Source organism: Salvelinus namaycush, chromosome 21 (genome assembly GCF_016432855.1).
Source record: "Salvelinus namaycush isolate Seneca chromosome 21, SaNama_1.0, whole genome shotgun sequence".
NCBI classification, from domain to species: domain Eukaryota; kingdom Metazoa; phylum Chordata; class Actinopteri; order Salmoniformes; family Salmonidae; genus Salvelinus; species Salvelinus namaycush.
The window spans coordinates 19,133,702-19,149,048 of record NC_052327.1 but is presented as its reverse complement, the minus strand read 5'-3'; the positions used below and the strand labels follow the sequence as shown (position 1 = coordinate 19,149,048).

General features: G+C 49.2%; 1 protein-coding gene across 1 annotated transcript in view; it reads left to right on the top strand.

Annotated features, from left to right (window-relative positions):
- The first annotated feature begins 405 nt into the window (after positions 1 to 405).
- The window catches only part of LOC120066156 (SRSF protein kinase 2-like), a 74,358-nt gene continuing 59,416 nt past the window's right edge, over positions 406 to 15,347 (top strand). Inside the window, exons 1-2 of the mRNA XM_039017316.1 lie at positions 406 to 484; positions 711 to 777. Coding sequence (XP_038873244.1) covers positions 469 to 484; positions 711 to 777 — 83 coding nt within the window. The 5' untranslated portion in view covers positions 406 to 468. The remainder of the gene's footprint in view (positions 485 to 710; positions 778 to 15,347) is intronic.

Genomic DNA, 15,347 nt, shown 5'->3' with positions numbered 1-15,347 from the left:
TAAGATGGCAACTCTGACAGAAAAGTAAACCAACTTGTCAATAAAATGTCTTGCAAAAATATAAAATATGGTGGATAATTTAACTGGAGTCTTTCCCTTACTCATAATATGCCCCAGATAGCATATAGGCCTAATAACTAATAATGCTTTGAGGTGGTGATAAATATGGAGGCAGGCAAGGGGAATCCTTTCAAGTTCATGACATCAGAGACAATACATTGGGATAGTCTAATAATGTAGACGGGAGTCAGTATTTCTGTTTTTGGTTCTTTGGGGGCTCCTTTTTGCACTCACCTCACCTGGCCAGTTGTGCGCGGCCATGTAGCATAGAGCTCCAGTGCCTGAGCGCGCCTCCTCCTCCTAACGACAGAGGGAGTGCGCGTTCTCTGGAGGGAAGGCTGGATAGCGAGAGATCCCGGCTGCTGGCGCTGAGCTGCCGCTGCTGCTGAGGGGAAGGAGGAAAACATCATGAGCTCCAGGAAAGGTATGGAAATCTCTTTTATTCTTCAAATATTCTGCATCCTGGACAGCATCTGTAGGTTTTGGTTAGAAGTGGTGAAATGACGCGTGTGAGGGGTTTTCAACCTTTTAGGTAAATGATGCTTGGACCGGCCAGTTATAGCTCGAGACTAATGTGTTGTTCTTTCTCCCTGTCCCCCACTCTCACTCCGTGCTCGGACCTCGGTCCTACCTCTGCATACATCTCTTAGTGATGGCCATCCAGGCCCGAAAGAGAAGGCCGAAGGGGAAAAAAGACAAGGCAGTCCACGGAAAGAGGTAAGCAGGGCGGCGGTCGGGGAGAGGAGTGTACTTGGAGTGTTGGTTGTGCAGTGCTGTGCAGTGCTGTGCTCGTTTGTTGTGTTTTGTTTCAGTGATAGCGGTTATAAGGGTTCCCATACAACGTCAGCCAGACGGCTGTCAATGTTGACAGTGTCTGGCCGAGTGGCTGGTGTGAAGGCGACATATGGGGGAGAGTCTGTTTTTGCGCACCTATGGCACAACGTACACACACACAGGCAGGCATACTGCGATGGTGCTGGCGGGAATTGGAACTCTGCCTGGCCTCTGCGGCTCGGGTCCATCTCTTCTGGGCGGTCCAACTGTGTTGGAAGTTGTCATTGGCAACGTCTCTCGGGCCGGTGTGTGTGGTTACGTCGATTAATATCATATATCATACCCGGAGTGGAGTCTTGCCCATATAGGAAATGAATTGCATGCTGAAGTTGTAGATCGCAATAAATGACCAATGACTGTCTCTCTTGTCTGTGTACTTGTTAAATGCTGAAGGCGTCTTGGTATCGGCTGCATCAGCTGGGGCTGAGAGCCGTGACTTGGTTGGGGGTTGCAAATAAGATCTGACAGGTGTGACAGGCTTCCTTAGCCTCATTGCAGTAATGAAAGAATAAGCACCCGGAATGAAAAGCCTCGTCGGTTTATAGGCGCTATTTGTGAATCGCACTGGGTCTGTGGCTGCTATATGACGTAACAGTACCTATACAGAGTGTGTATAGAGGGACTTATACTAGAGTGAATGAGATCTCTGTGAATTTTGGGTGTGCGAGTGCTGTATTTTGCATGGCGCATGAGCCGGTTATGACGGAGTGCAGTGTTGGTGTGCGCGCCGCGGCGCAGTGGCTCTGTAAAGTGCATGCGAATTGGTCTGGAGAGAGAGGAGCCGACTTCATGGCATGATGCTATTGGACCGACGTCACCGGTGTAGTCACTGCATCAATTAGGTGATACCATACCAAGGTTCTGCCCACACGCGCAGCTATGGAAGGTGCTGGAATGGTCTATCTGTTGCTTCAGGATACGTTCACCAAATTATACCACGTCACTCACAAACGTGTCAAATATACATTTATTTAAGCTCAGTGTCTTTTGTTGTTGTTGCCATTAATTGAACGATGTTGGAAATGTCTCTTATTATCACGCAGCTAATAATGGATGTATAACAATGTGTCAATTTCAGTTGATTCAAATGGGGGATATTGACATCATGTGACTTGAAATTGCTCTGAAATAGAAATTGACAAATGCAACTGTAACATCCTTTATCTTTCTGGCCTTTACCACCTTCAAAGGTCAAAGCTATGTGTTTGTTAACGGCCCATGCTTGGCTGCTGCTGTGAACAATCTCTCTGTAGAGACATGCTTTGAGCTGGAGTGGAAACCACAACAAGAACACCCACAGCATGTTCTCAGATGACATCTTGGCAATAGTCAGGCAACAAGTTGGCCTTCCTGTCCATTCATTGTCGTGTGTGTGTTTGCACGTCCACATGAGCGTATGAGCATATGCGTGCCCACGTGTGTGTGTGCTGTTTTGTGTATGGTTAGGCCCTTCAGGAGACGTAAGTCTACCTGTCTATTGCTACAGACAGGAGGCTCATCTCGACCTACAGTAGATGAAATTAAGTGTAACTTTTTTCTATTTCGGCACGTCCAACTTTTCATCCAACTTTTGCTTCTTTTATGGTGTACAGTCAGTCAGTGGTCTAAGGCACTGCATCGCAGGGCTAGCTGTGCCACTAGAGATTCTGAGTTCGAGTCCAGGCTCTGTCGCAGCCGGCCCCTGACTGGGAGACCCATGGGGCAGCGCACAATTGGCCCAGCATCGTCCAGGTTAGGGGAGGGTTTGGCCGGCAGGGATGTCCTTGTCCCATCGCGCACTAGCGACTCCTGTGGTGGGCCGGGCGTAGTGCGCGCTGACACGGTCGCCAGGTGCACAGTGTTTCCTCCGACACGTTGGTGCAGCTAGCTTCCGGGTTAAGTGGGCATTGTGTCAAGAAGCAGTGCGGCTTGGTTGGGTCGTGTTTCGGGAGGACGCACGGCTCTCGACCTTCGCCTCTCCCGAGTCCATACGGGAGTTGCAGCGATGAGACAAGACTGTAACTACCAATTGGATACCACAAAATTGGGGAGAAAAAAGGTTTAAAGTAACAACAAAAAAACTTAGTAATGTGATCCTATCACTCTTTCACCAGCTCACGCATAAGAACACAGGCTAAATACTCACACTTATCTGTCTGTCTGGGGACTGAGCCTTCCTCCTCCCTCATGTGGTACCCTTCCTTCAGGCTCATCCTGACATGACCCTCCAGCATGGCAATGCCACCACCCATACTGCTCGTTCTGTACGTGATTTCCTGCAAGACAGGAATGTCAGTGTTCTGCCACGGCCAGCGAAGAGCCCGGATCTCAATCCCATTGAGCACGTCTGGGACCTGTTGGATCGGAGGGTGAGGGCTAGGGCTAGGGCCACCCCCCCCCCCCAGAAATGTCCGGCTAACTTGCAGGTGCCTTGGTGGAAGAGTGGGGTAACATCTCACAGCAAGAACTGGCAAATCTGGTGCAGTCCATGAGGAGGAGATGCATTTCAGTACTTAATGCAGCTGGTGGCCACACCAGATACTGACTGTTACTTCTGATTTTCACCCCCTCTTTGTTCAGGGACACATTCCATTTCTGTTAGTCACATGTCTGTGGAACTTGTTCAGTTTATATCTCAGTTGTTGAATCTTGTTATATTCCTACAAATATTTAAACATGTAAAGTTTGCTGAAAAATAAACACAGTTGACAGTGAGAGGACGTTTCTTGTTTTCCTGAGTTTCTGTTGCTAGTTTGTGTTTTAAAATGTTGGACTTTTTAAATACATAATCAGGTAGATTTGTAGGTAAACACATTGAAATGAATGATGGCTAAACCTCTGACCGTCCTAGAGTTATTGTTCTTGATTACTCAGTCATCTCAATTTGGAGTTTATTCATTTTGCTGGCATTACTTCAGAACCACAAGAGCAGGGGTGTCAAACACACAGCTCACAAACTCAATATACTTTAAAATAACCAAAACCAAATTGAAATTGTGCAGTGATGATAATGGACCTACATTCATACAGTTTCTGGACTGTGTCCAGTTCACTAATAATCACTGAAATGAAAGCTAGACAGTCAGGGAGCATCAAATTCCAAAAACTAGGACTATTTTTTGGCACTTTTTGTCAGCGAGGATATTTAACCAATTTTCAACCTTGTTGAAGACCGGATGTGGCCCCCGGGGAAAAATTAGTTTGGCAACCCTGCACTAGAGTTTCAATAACATTATCATGACTCTGTATGTACCACTGCTCCCATCTTCAATCAGCTGGCGAAAGGCAAGACTGTCACGTTCCTGACTGGTTTTCTGTTGTTTTGTATGTGTTTAGTTGGTCAGGACGTGAGCTGGGTGGGAATTCTATGTTGTGTGTCTAGTTTGTCTGTTTCTATGTCCAGCCTAATATGGTTCTCAATCAGAGGCAGATGGTAATCGTTGTCCCTGATTGAGAATCATATATAGGAGGCTTGTTTTGTGTTGGGATTTTGTGGGTGTTTGTTACCTGTCTCTGTGTTTGTGTTCTGCACCAGATAGGTCTGTATCGGTTTTGCACATTTGTTATTTTGTATGTTGTTTGTAGTGTTTCATTTGTTCTTTTATTAAACATGTTGAACACTAGCCGCGCTGCACTTTGGTCCTCTCCTTCACCTATGGAAGAAAGCCGTTACAGAAACACCCACCAAACCCGGACCAAGCAGCGTGGCAACGGGCAGCAGCAACAGCAGCAGCTGTACAAGGAGGAATGGACATGGGAGGAGATTCTGGACGGAGAAGGACCCTGGGCAGAGCCAGAGGAGTGTCGCCGTCCCAAAGCGGAGCTGGAGGCATCAAAAGCGGAGAGGCGGCATTATGAGGCGCTTGCAAGGCAGAGTGGCTGGAAACCCGAGAGGCTCACCCAAAAATTTATTGGGGGGGGCTAAAGGGGAGTGTGGCGAAGCCGGGTTGGATACCTGAGCCAACTCCCCGGGCTTACCGTGGAGTGAGAGGGCGTCGTACTGGTCAGACACCGTGTTATGCGGTATTGCGCACGGTGTCCCCAGTACGCGTGCTTAGCCCAGTGCGGGCTATTCCACCTTGCCGCACTGGGAGGGCTAGGTTGGGCATCGAGCCGGATGTCATGAAGCCGGCCCAACGTATCTGGCCTCCAGTACGTCTCCTCGGGCCGGCGTACATGGCACCAGCCTTACAGGTGGTGTCCCCGGTTCGCCTGCATAGCCCAGTGCGGGTTATTCCACCTCGCCGCACTGGCAGGGCTACGGGGACCATTCAACCTGGTAGGGTTGGAGAGGCTCGGTGCTCAAGAGCGCGTGTCCTCCTTCACGGTCCGGTATATCCGGCGCCACCTTCCTGCCCCAGACCAGTACCACCAGTGCCTACACCACGCACCAGGCTTCCAGTGCATCTCCAGAGCCCTGTTCCTCCTCCCCGCACTCGCCCTGAGGTGCGTGCCCTCAGCCCGGTACCTCCAGTTCCGGCACCACGCACCAGGCCTACTGTGCGCCTCAGCAGGTCAGAGTCGGCCGTCTGCTCAACGCCGCCTGCACTGCCTGTCTGCTCAACGCCGCCTGCACTACCTGTCTGCCCAGCGCCGTCTGAGCCATCCGTCTGCCCAGCGCCGTCTGAGCTGCCTGCCTGCCCAGCGCCGTCTGAGCCATCCGTCTGCCCAGCGCCGTCTGAGCCATCCGTCTGCCCAGCGCCGTCTGAGCCATCCGTCTGCCCAGCGCCGTCTGAGCCATCCGTCTGCCCAGCGCCGTCTGAGCCATCCGTCTGCCCAGCGCCGTCTGAGCCGTCTGTCTGCCCAGCGCCATTAGAGTCGTCCGTCTGCCACGAGCCATTAGAGCCGCCCGTCTGTCCCGAGCCATTAGAGCCGTCCGTCAGTCAGGAGCCGCTAGAGCCGTCCGTCAGTCAGGAGCCGCTAGAGCCGTCAGTCAGGAGCCGCCAGAGACGCCAGCCAGTCAGGAGCCGACAGAGACGCCAGCCAGTCAGGAGCCGCCAGAGACGCCAGCCAGTCAGGAGCCGCCAGAGACGCCAGCCAGTCAGGAGCCGCCAGAGACGCCAGCCAGTCAGGAGCCGCCAGAGACGCCAGCCAGTCAGGAGCCGCCAGAGACGCCAGCCAGTCAGGAGCTGCCAGAGACGCCAGCCAGTCAGGAGCTGCCAGAGACGCCAGCCAGTCAGGAGCTGCCAGAGACGCCAGCCAGTCAGGAGCTGCCAGAGACGCCAGCCAGTCAGGAGCTGCCAGAGACGCCAGCCAGTCAGGAGCTGCCAGAGACGCCAGCCAGTCAGGAGCTGCCAGAGACGCCAGCCAGTCAGGAGCTGCCAGAGACGCCAGCCAGTCAGGAGCTGCCCTACAGTCATGAGCTGCCCTCCAGTCATGAGCTGCCCTCCAGTCATGAGCTGCCCTCCAGTCATGAGCTGCCCTCCAGTCATGAGCTGCCCTACAGTCATGAGCTGCCCTACAGTCCGGAGCTGCCCTACAGTCCGGAGCTGCCCTACAGTCCGGAGCTGCCCTACAGTCCGGAGCTGCCCTACAGTCCGGAGCTGCCATTAGTCCGGAGCTGCCCCTCTGTCCTGAGCTACCTCTCTGTCCTGAGCTACCTCTCTGTCCTGAGCTACCTCTCTGTCCTGAGCTACCTCTCTGTCCTGAGCTACCTCCTAAATCATGTGGGGGCCTTGGGGAGGATTCTTAGGCCAAGGTCGTGGGCGAGGGTCGCCACTCAAAGGACGCTAAGGAGGGGGACAAAGACAGTGGTGGAGTGGTGTCCTCGTCCTGCGCCGGAGCCGCCACCGCGGACAGATGCCCACCCAGACCCTCCCCTTGAGTTTTAGGGGTGCGCCCGGAGTTCGCACCTTGAGGGGGGGGTTCTGTCACGTTCCTGACTGGTTTTCTGTTGTTTTGTATGTGTTTAGTTGGTCAGGACGTGAGCTGGGTGGGAATTCTATGTTGTGTGTCTAGTTTGTCTGTTTCTATGTCCAGCCTAATATGGTTCTCAATCAGAGGCAGATGGTAATCGTTGTCCCTGATTGAGAATCATATATAGGAGGCTTGTTTTGTGTTGGGATTTTGTGGGTGTTTGTTACCTGTCTCTGTGTTTGTGTTCTGCACCAGATAGGTCTGTATCGGTTTTGCACATTTGTTATTTTGTATGTTGTTTGTAGTGTTTCATTTGTTCTTTTATTAAACATGTTGAACACTAGCCGCGCTGCACTTTGGTCCTCTCCTTCACCTATGGAAGAAAGCCGTTACAAAGACGAAAATCAATGCAGTTTACAATGCAATCTACATTACAGCAATACACAGAGAGCAGATTTATACACACACACTGGGCGTTGTTAGTGATATCCTATAGAAACTCCAGCCTCAGCGCTAACAGTGAGGGTTGTATAGATCTGCTCTCTGTGTATTGCTGTAATGTAGATCCCTGTATGAGCCAATGCAGTCTGAATAATGTTGCGACACATTGCATTGTAAACTGCATTGATTTTTGTCTTGCCTTTCGCCAGCTGATTGAAGATGTGAGCAGCCTGGCGAACAGGACTGTGTGTGGTTCAGTAGAGTGAGGCAGCCAGGTAGCAGAATGTTCTCACGAATTCAAACCAACATTTTTTTCTGTAGTAGCTGGTTACTGTTGCTCCAGCTCTCAACTCCCATCAGGCCCCAAATTTGAGAGACCTTTTGCAAATATGACAAATTATTTAAGCCTAATTATGATTATAGTTTGGAGTTCAGTCAAATATATAAATGCTATGTATAAATGCTAGCATTGCTATGTTGTGGTGGTTCTTCAATGGAAGTCAGAGGACTAGGTACAGGCGTCAAGGTTGTCAGAGCTCAGACCTCAGCTGACTTAATGAATTCATTGAATTGATTCCCAGAGGGGATCACTTAGTGATGGTGAAGAGCCAATACACCAGACCAGACCTGGCTAGCTCTACTGAATGGACATCACTTACCTGGTATTTAGATGCCCTTGTTTACCTGTTTGTTTGTGTGTATCTCAAATTCTCAATGCTAGCGATGAGGGTGGTACCATATAGGCCTTATCAGAATGTCTCTGGTGGAGCAGATAGCCACAGCCTAGCAGAGTACACCATATGAGCCTCATGCACTGTAATTCAGTGGAGAGGGAGGGAGGGACTGCCTGTCCCTGGACAGCAGTGGAGGAGACAGCGGAGGAAGGAGAGGGAGAGTTAAGCGGAAGGGAGAGAGGAATGGGTGTCAGAGTAGTCTGTGCCGTATCGGACTCAGGATGACGTGCACATAGATCACACTTCTGTCTATGCGTGTTCCTGTGTTTGAGTGTGTGTATTCGTGTGGTTGTAGGTGCGGCCATGTTTTTCCACTGCTGCAAAATGTGTCATGAGAAGTCAAACCTGCAGGACAGCAATGTGCACCAGTTCCCCTTCTGGTCTGGAGAAACAGCTGTAACAAGGCTGTGTTTGTGTTGAATTCAGTCAGGACCATGAAGGTGCTAAAACAAAGCCCATAATCCACACACACCCACTCCCTTCCATGCTTGTTTGGGTAACATGACATTTATAGTAAGCACAAGTAAGCCTACTCTGGTAGTTAAGAGCAACTCTCAAAACAAAACATTCTGATGGGTGCCACTTAACACGAATCCTTAGTCATGTCATGACGCTGTTATTAATTAGCGTGACAGGCAGCTAGCTAACCAGCTAAACCATAGCCCAATACAGACCATTTCAAGTAAGTAGTCATGAGGAAATATCAGTTGTTATTACTGTTTGACGTCTGTTAGCTCACACTGATGACTGTATAACGATTGGGTAGGCTATATGAAAGCTGTATGCTAATAGTGAGGAAACATCTGTTTTGTAGTGTGCAGCGTATAGAATACCTAAGCTATCGCTCTCACACAGATATTGACGATAAGGTCCCAGTGTGTGTTATGCTCTTGCTCTGGGTTCTCCCAGAGAGGACACAGTAAAGGAGTAGGGCTGATTGACTGGAAGCTAATTGAATGAAGAAGTAGGCCATTGCACCACCAATGGATTAGGTACCAGGAGTGTTTTAGGTAGACCTATCAGTATTTCAGTGTAGCGTGCTGAAGAGGATCTGCCTATTCTACACTTAGCTTGAAGTGATTTTGCATTGATTTAGGCATGATTATTTGGAGCATGTAAAAGGGGTTCTCCAGCTCATATCGCTTTCTAATTAATAATAATAATGATCAACTGTAAAAGTAGACTAACCCATGTTTGGCTGATTATCAGGATCCACAGATCCACAGATTACTGCCAAATCCATAAAATAAGGAAGGCCCGAAAATAACTTCTGGACATCAGAAAAGCAATTACTCACAGCGGACTGGAAGAAACTTTTTCCTTTAACGAGTCCGACGAGAAGGATATCCTGCTTTCACTGGAACAGGCCCAGATCTACGCCTTTTTGCATGAAGAAAAGACCCTGGAAAAGGGGCCGCAGATCGGGCAGCCTTCTGAGAATCCGGAGGCGAGCGAGTAAACTCCCACTGCCTTCCATTCTTCTTGCTAACGTGCAATCATTGGAAAATAAAATTAAGATTATCCTACCAACGAGACATTATAAACTGTAACATCTTATGTTTCACCGAGACGTGGCTGAACGAAGATACGAACAATATAGAGCTAGCGGGATTTTCCATGTACCGGCAGAACAGAGATGCTATCTCTGGTAAGACAAGGGGTGGGGGTGTGTGTCTTTTTGTTAATAACAGCTGGTGTGCAATGTCAAATATTAAAGAAGTCTCAAGGTATTGCTCGCCTGAGGTAGTGTCGTCTACAGCTTATCATAAGGCACTCTATCTGCCAAGAGTGTTCTCATCTGTATTATTCGTAGCCGTCTATTTACCACCACAGAATGAAGCTGGCACTAAGACCGCTCTCAACCAACTCTATAAGGCCATAAGCAAAGAAGAAAATGCTCACTCAGAAGCGGCACTCCTAGTGGCTGGGGACTTTAATGCAGGCAAACTTAAATCAGTTTTACCAAATTTTTACCAGCATGTTACATGTGCAACCAGGGGGGGGAAAATCCCAGACCACCTTTACTCCACACACAGAGATGCATACAAAGCTCTCCCTCGCCCTCCATTTGGCAATTCTGACCCTAATTCTATCCTCCTGATTCCTGCTTACAAGCAAAAACTAAAGCAGAAAGTACCAGTGACTCGGTCAATACGGAAGTGGTCAGATGACACGGATGCTACACTACAGGACTGTTTCGCTAGCACAGACTGGAATATGTTCCGGGATTCATCCAATGGCATTGAGGAATCCAGCACCTCAGTCATCGGCTTCATCAATAAGTGCATCGATGAGGTCGTCCCCACAGTGACTGTACGTACATATCCCAACCAGAAGCCATGGATTACAGGCAACATCCGCATCGAGCTAAAGGCTAGAGCTTCCGCTTTCAAGGAGCGGGAGACTAATCCGGACGCTTATAAGAAATCCCGCTATGCCCTCAGACCATCAAACAAGCAAAGTGTCAATACAGGATTAAGATTGAATCCTACTACACCAGCTCTGATGCTCGTCGGATGTGGCAGGGCTTAAACTATTACCGTCTACAAAGGGAAACCCAGATGCGAGCTGCCCAGTGATGCGAACCTACCAGACTAGCTAAATGCCTTGTATGCTCGCTTAGAGGAAAGCAACACTGAAGCATGCACGAGAGCACCAGCTGTTCTGGATGACTGTGTGATAATGCTCTCGGTAGCTGATGTGAACAAAACCTTTAAACAGGTCAACATTCACAAAGCCACTGGGCCAAACGGATTACCAGGACGTGTACTCAAAGCATGCGCAGACCAACTGTCAAGTGTCTTCACTGACATTTTCATCCTCTCCCTGACCAAGTCTGTAATACCTACATGTTTCAAGCAGACCACCATAGTCCCTGTGCCCAAGGAAGCGAAGGTAACCTGCCTAAATGATTACCGCCCCATGGCACTCACATCGGTAGCCATGAAGTGCTTTGAAAGGCTGGTCATGGCTCACATCAACAACATCCCCCCGGACACCCTAGACCCACTCCAATTCGCATACCACCCAAACAGATCCACAGATGACGCAATCTCAATCACACTCCACACTGCCCTTTCTTACCTGGACAAAAGGAACACCTATGTGAGAATGCTGTTCATTGACTACAGCTCAGCATTCAACACCATAGTGCCCATGAAGCTCATCACTAAGCTAAGGACCCTGGGACTGAACACCTCCCTCTGCAACTGGATCCTGGACTTCCTGACGGGCCGCCACCCAGGTGGTAAGAGTAGGCGACAACACGTCTGACACGCTGATCCTTAACACTAGGGCCCCTCAGGGGTGTGCACTTAGTCCCCTCCTGTATTCCCTGTTCACCCACGACTGCGTGGCCAAACATGACTCCAACACCATCATTACGTTTGCTGACGACACAACAGTGGTAGGCCTGATCACCGACAACGATCAGACAGCCTATAGGGAGGAGGTCAGAGAACTGACAGTGTTGTGCCAGGACAACAACTTCTCCCTCAATGTGAGCAAGACAATGGAGCTGATCGTGGACTACAGGAAAAGGTGGGCCAAACAGGCCCCCATTAACATCAACGGGGCTGTAGTGGAGCGAGTCGAGAGTTTGGTTGGGTGTCCACATCACCAACGAACTATCATGGTCCAAACATACAGTCGTGAAGAGGGCACGACAAAATCTTTTCCCCCTCAGGAGACTGAAAAGATTTGGCATGGGTCTCGTCAAAAGGTTCTACAGCTGCACCATCGAGAGCATCCTGACCGGTTGCATCACCGCATGGTATGGCAACTGCTCGGCATCTGACCGTAAGGCGCTACAGAGGGTAGTGCGAATGGCCCAGCACATCACTGGGGCCAAGCTTCCTGCTATCCAGGACCTATATAATAGGAGGTCAAAGGAAAGCCCATAAAATTGTCAGAGACTCCAGTGACCCAAGTCATAGACTGTTTTCTCTGCTACCGCACTGCAACCGGTACCGGAGCGCCAAGTCTAGGACCAAAAGGCTCCTCAACAGCTTCTACCTCCAAGCCATAAGACTGCTGAACAATTTATAAAATTGCCACCGGACAATTTACATTGACCCCCCCCCCTCCCTTTTGTACACTGCTGCTACTCACTGTTTGTTTGTTATCTATGCATAGTCACTTCGCCCCCACCTACATGTACAGATTACCTCAACTAGCCTGTACCCCCGCACACTGACTCGGTACCGGTGCCCCCTGTATATAGCCTCGTTGTTTTTATCGTGTTACTTTTTATTATTTAATTTAATTTTAGTCTATTTGGTAAATATTTCTTCTTTTTGAACTGCACTGTTGGTTAAGGGCTTGTAAGTAAGCATTTCACGGTAAAGTCTACACTTGTTGTATTCGGCGCATGTGACAAAGTTTGATTTGATTTGGTTGAACTAAATCTACCCTATCCATTTAATCCATATTAAGGCCTACTGATTAGGACTGGCACGATGTTCTCCTCAGAACTTGGTGATGGGTTTTGAGAAATGTTTTCATATACTGTATTTGGTTCTTGGTAAGACCAGACAGGGTTCCGGCACTGTAAAACTATTGCGATGAGACACAAGTATCATCATGCATGGGTGAATAAGATGTTGTACTGGAGGTTTAACCTACATTTGATCTGCCTGTGTGTCTCTCAAAACATCTATGAGCTGCAGTCCAGTTCCAGCCAGGGCCAGGCAGGCCAGACCATCGAGGCAAAAGCGAGGCATTAGAGCATTTCATTCTGTGTTCATATTTACTCATGGAGGATCACAGTGCCAGTGAGGGAAAAGAACCTAAAAATCCTCTCTCGGCTGCCCCTTGCTGGTGATCAAAGAACCTAAAAATCCTCTCTCGGCTGCCCCTTGCTGGTGATCAAAGAACCTAAAAATCCTCTCTCGGCTGCCCCTTGCTGGTGATTAAAGAACCTAAAAATCCTCTCTCGGCTGCCCCTTGCTGGTGATTAAAGAACCTAAAAATCCTCTCTCGGCTGCCCCTTGCTGGTGATTAAAGAACCTAAAAATCCTCTCTCGGCTGCCCCTTGCTGGTGATTAAAGAACCTAAAAATCCTCTCTCGGCTGCCCCTTGCTGGTGATTAAAGAACCTAAAAATCCTCTCTCGGCTGCCCCTTGCTGGTGATTAAAGAACCTAAAAATCCTCTCTCGGCTGCCCCTTGCTGGTGATTTAAAGAACCTAAAAATCCTCTCTCGGCTGCCCCTTGCTGGTGATTAAAGAACCTAAAAATCCTCTCTCGGCTGCCCCTTGCTGGTGATTAAAGAACCTAAAAATCCTCTCTCGGCTGCCCCTTGCTGGTGATCAAAGAACCTAAAAATCCTCTCTCGGCTGCCCCTTGCTGGTGATCAAAGAACCTAAAAATCCTCTCTCGGCTGCCCCTTGCTGGTGATCAAAGAACCTAAAAATCCTCTCTCGGCTGCCCCTTGCTGGTGATCAAAGAACCTAAAAATCCTCTCTCGGCTGCCCCTTGCTGGTGATCAAAGAACCTAAAAATCCTCTCTCGGCTGCCCCTTGCTGGTGATCAAAGAACCTAAAAATCCTCTCTCGGCTGCCCCTTGCTGGTGATTAAAGAACCTAAAAATCCTCTCTCGGCTGCCCCTTGCTGGTGATTAAAGAACCTAAAAATCCTCTCTCGGCTGCCCCTTGCTGGTGATTTAAAGAACCTAAAAATCCTCTCTCGGCTGCCCCTTGCTGGTGATTAAAGAACCTAAAAATCCTCTCTCGGCTGCCCCTTGCTGGTGATTAAAGAACCTAAAAATCCTCTCTCGGCTGCCCCTTGCTGGTGATTAAAGAACCTAAAAATCCTCTCTCGGCTGCCCCTTGCTGGTGATTAAAGAACCTAAAAATCCTCTCTCGGCTGCCCCTTGCTGGTGATTAAAGAACCTAAAAATCCTCTCTCGGCTGCCCCTTGCTGGTGATTAAAGAACCTAAAAATCCTCTCTCGGCTGCCCCTTGCTGGTGATTAAAGAACCTAAAAATCCTCTCTCGGCTGCCCCTTGCTGGTGATTAAAGGTGACGCAGTGTGAGTCTGTTGGAAAATGTGGAAAGGGGGTATGATAATTGTGTTAATTTAGTTGACCAGGCCCCCGAATGTACCCCTCCCCATAGCACAGTTGTTTTCTCCCTTTTATATTGTTTAATATAGGTACATTTTATCTTCCAATCTTCTCAGTTTATCCTCCTTTCTTTTATAAGTGAAGCCCCATATCTGATCATGAGTTTCTGATATTCTGAGAAGAGCTGGAAATAGAAAATGCCTAAGGCTTGTGTGTGAGAAAAAGAACAATAGATGTGTCTCATACACTGTGTGATCAGAACCAAGGCGTCTGCCAACTACCCAGGCATAGTGAGGGAAGTGTTGTGTTATGTGTAGTCCTGTACGGGCATATCTGACCTAGTCAGTGGGCTAGTGTTACACTCTCCTCTCCACTAATACTTTTTTTTTTGTGGTACTTTTTACCCATTTTTCTCCCCAAATGGTAGTTACAGTCTTGTCACATCGCTGCAACTACGGACTTGGGAGAGGTGAAAGTCGAGAGCCATGCGTCCTCCGAAACACGACCCAGCCAATCCGCACTGCTTCTTGACACACTGCTCGCTTAACCCGGAAGCCAGCCGCACCAATGTGTCGGAGGAAACAGCGTCATGCTGGTGACCGAAGTCAGCTTGCAGGCGCCCGGCCCGCCACAAGGAGTCGCTAGAGCACGATGGGACAAGGAAATCCTGGCCGGCCAAACCCTCCCCTAACCCGGACCACGCTGGGCCAATTGTGCTCCGCCTTATGTGTCTCCCGGTCACAGCCGGTAGTGACACAGCCTGGGATTGAACCCGGGTCTGTAGTGACTGCAATGCAGTGCCTTAGAATGATGCGCCACTCGGGAGTCCCTCCACTAATCATTTTATCATATACACATGTGCACACGTGTGTGTGTGATTGTGTGGGCAGGTGTGTGTTCTTATTCCATTCAGATATTAACCAGCAGCTAAGCCTACCTGCCAATAATACTATTCATGGGTGTCTCTCCTCTATTTGGCTCAAATAACCTGACCTAACCTGGTTAGCTGCGAAGTGGTAGGCCACACAAGCTCACAGAATGGGACTGCAGAGTGCTGAAACGGGTGGGACATAAAAATCGTCTGTCCTTGGTTGCAACACTCACTACCGAGTTCCGAACTGCCTCTGGAAGCAACGTCAGCACAATAACTGTTTGTCCGGAGCTTCATGAAATAGGTTTCCATGGCCGAGCAGCCGCACACAAGCCTAAGATCACCATGCGCAATTCCAAGCGTTGGCTGGAGTGGTGTAAAGCTCGCCACTATTGGACTCTGGAGCAGTGAAAACGCTTCACCATCTGGCAGTCCGACAGACAAATCTGGGTTTGGCGGATGCCAGGAGAACACTACCTGCCCGAATGCATAGTGCCGACTGTAAAGTTT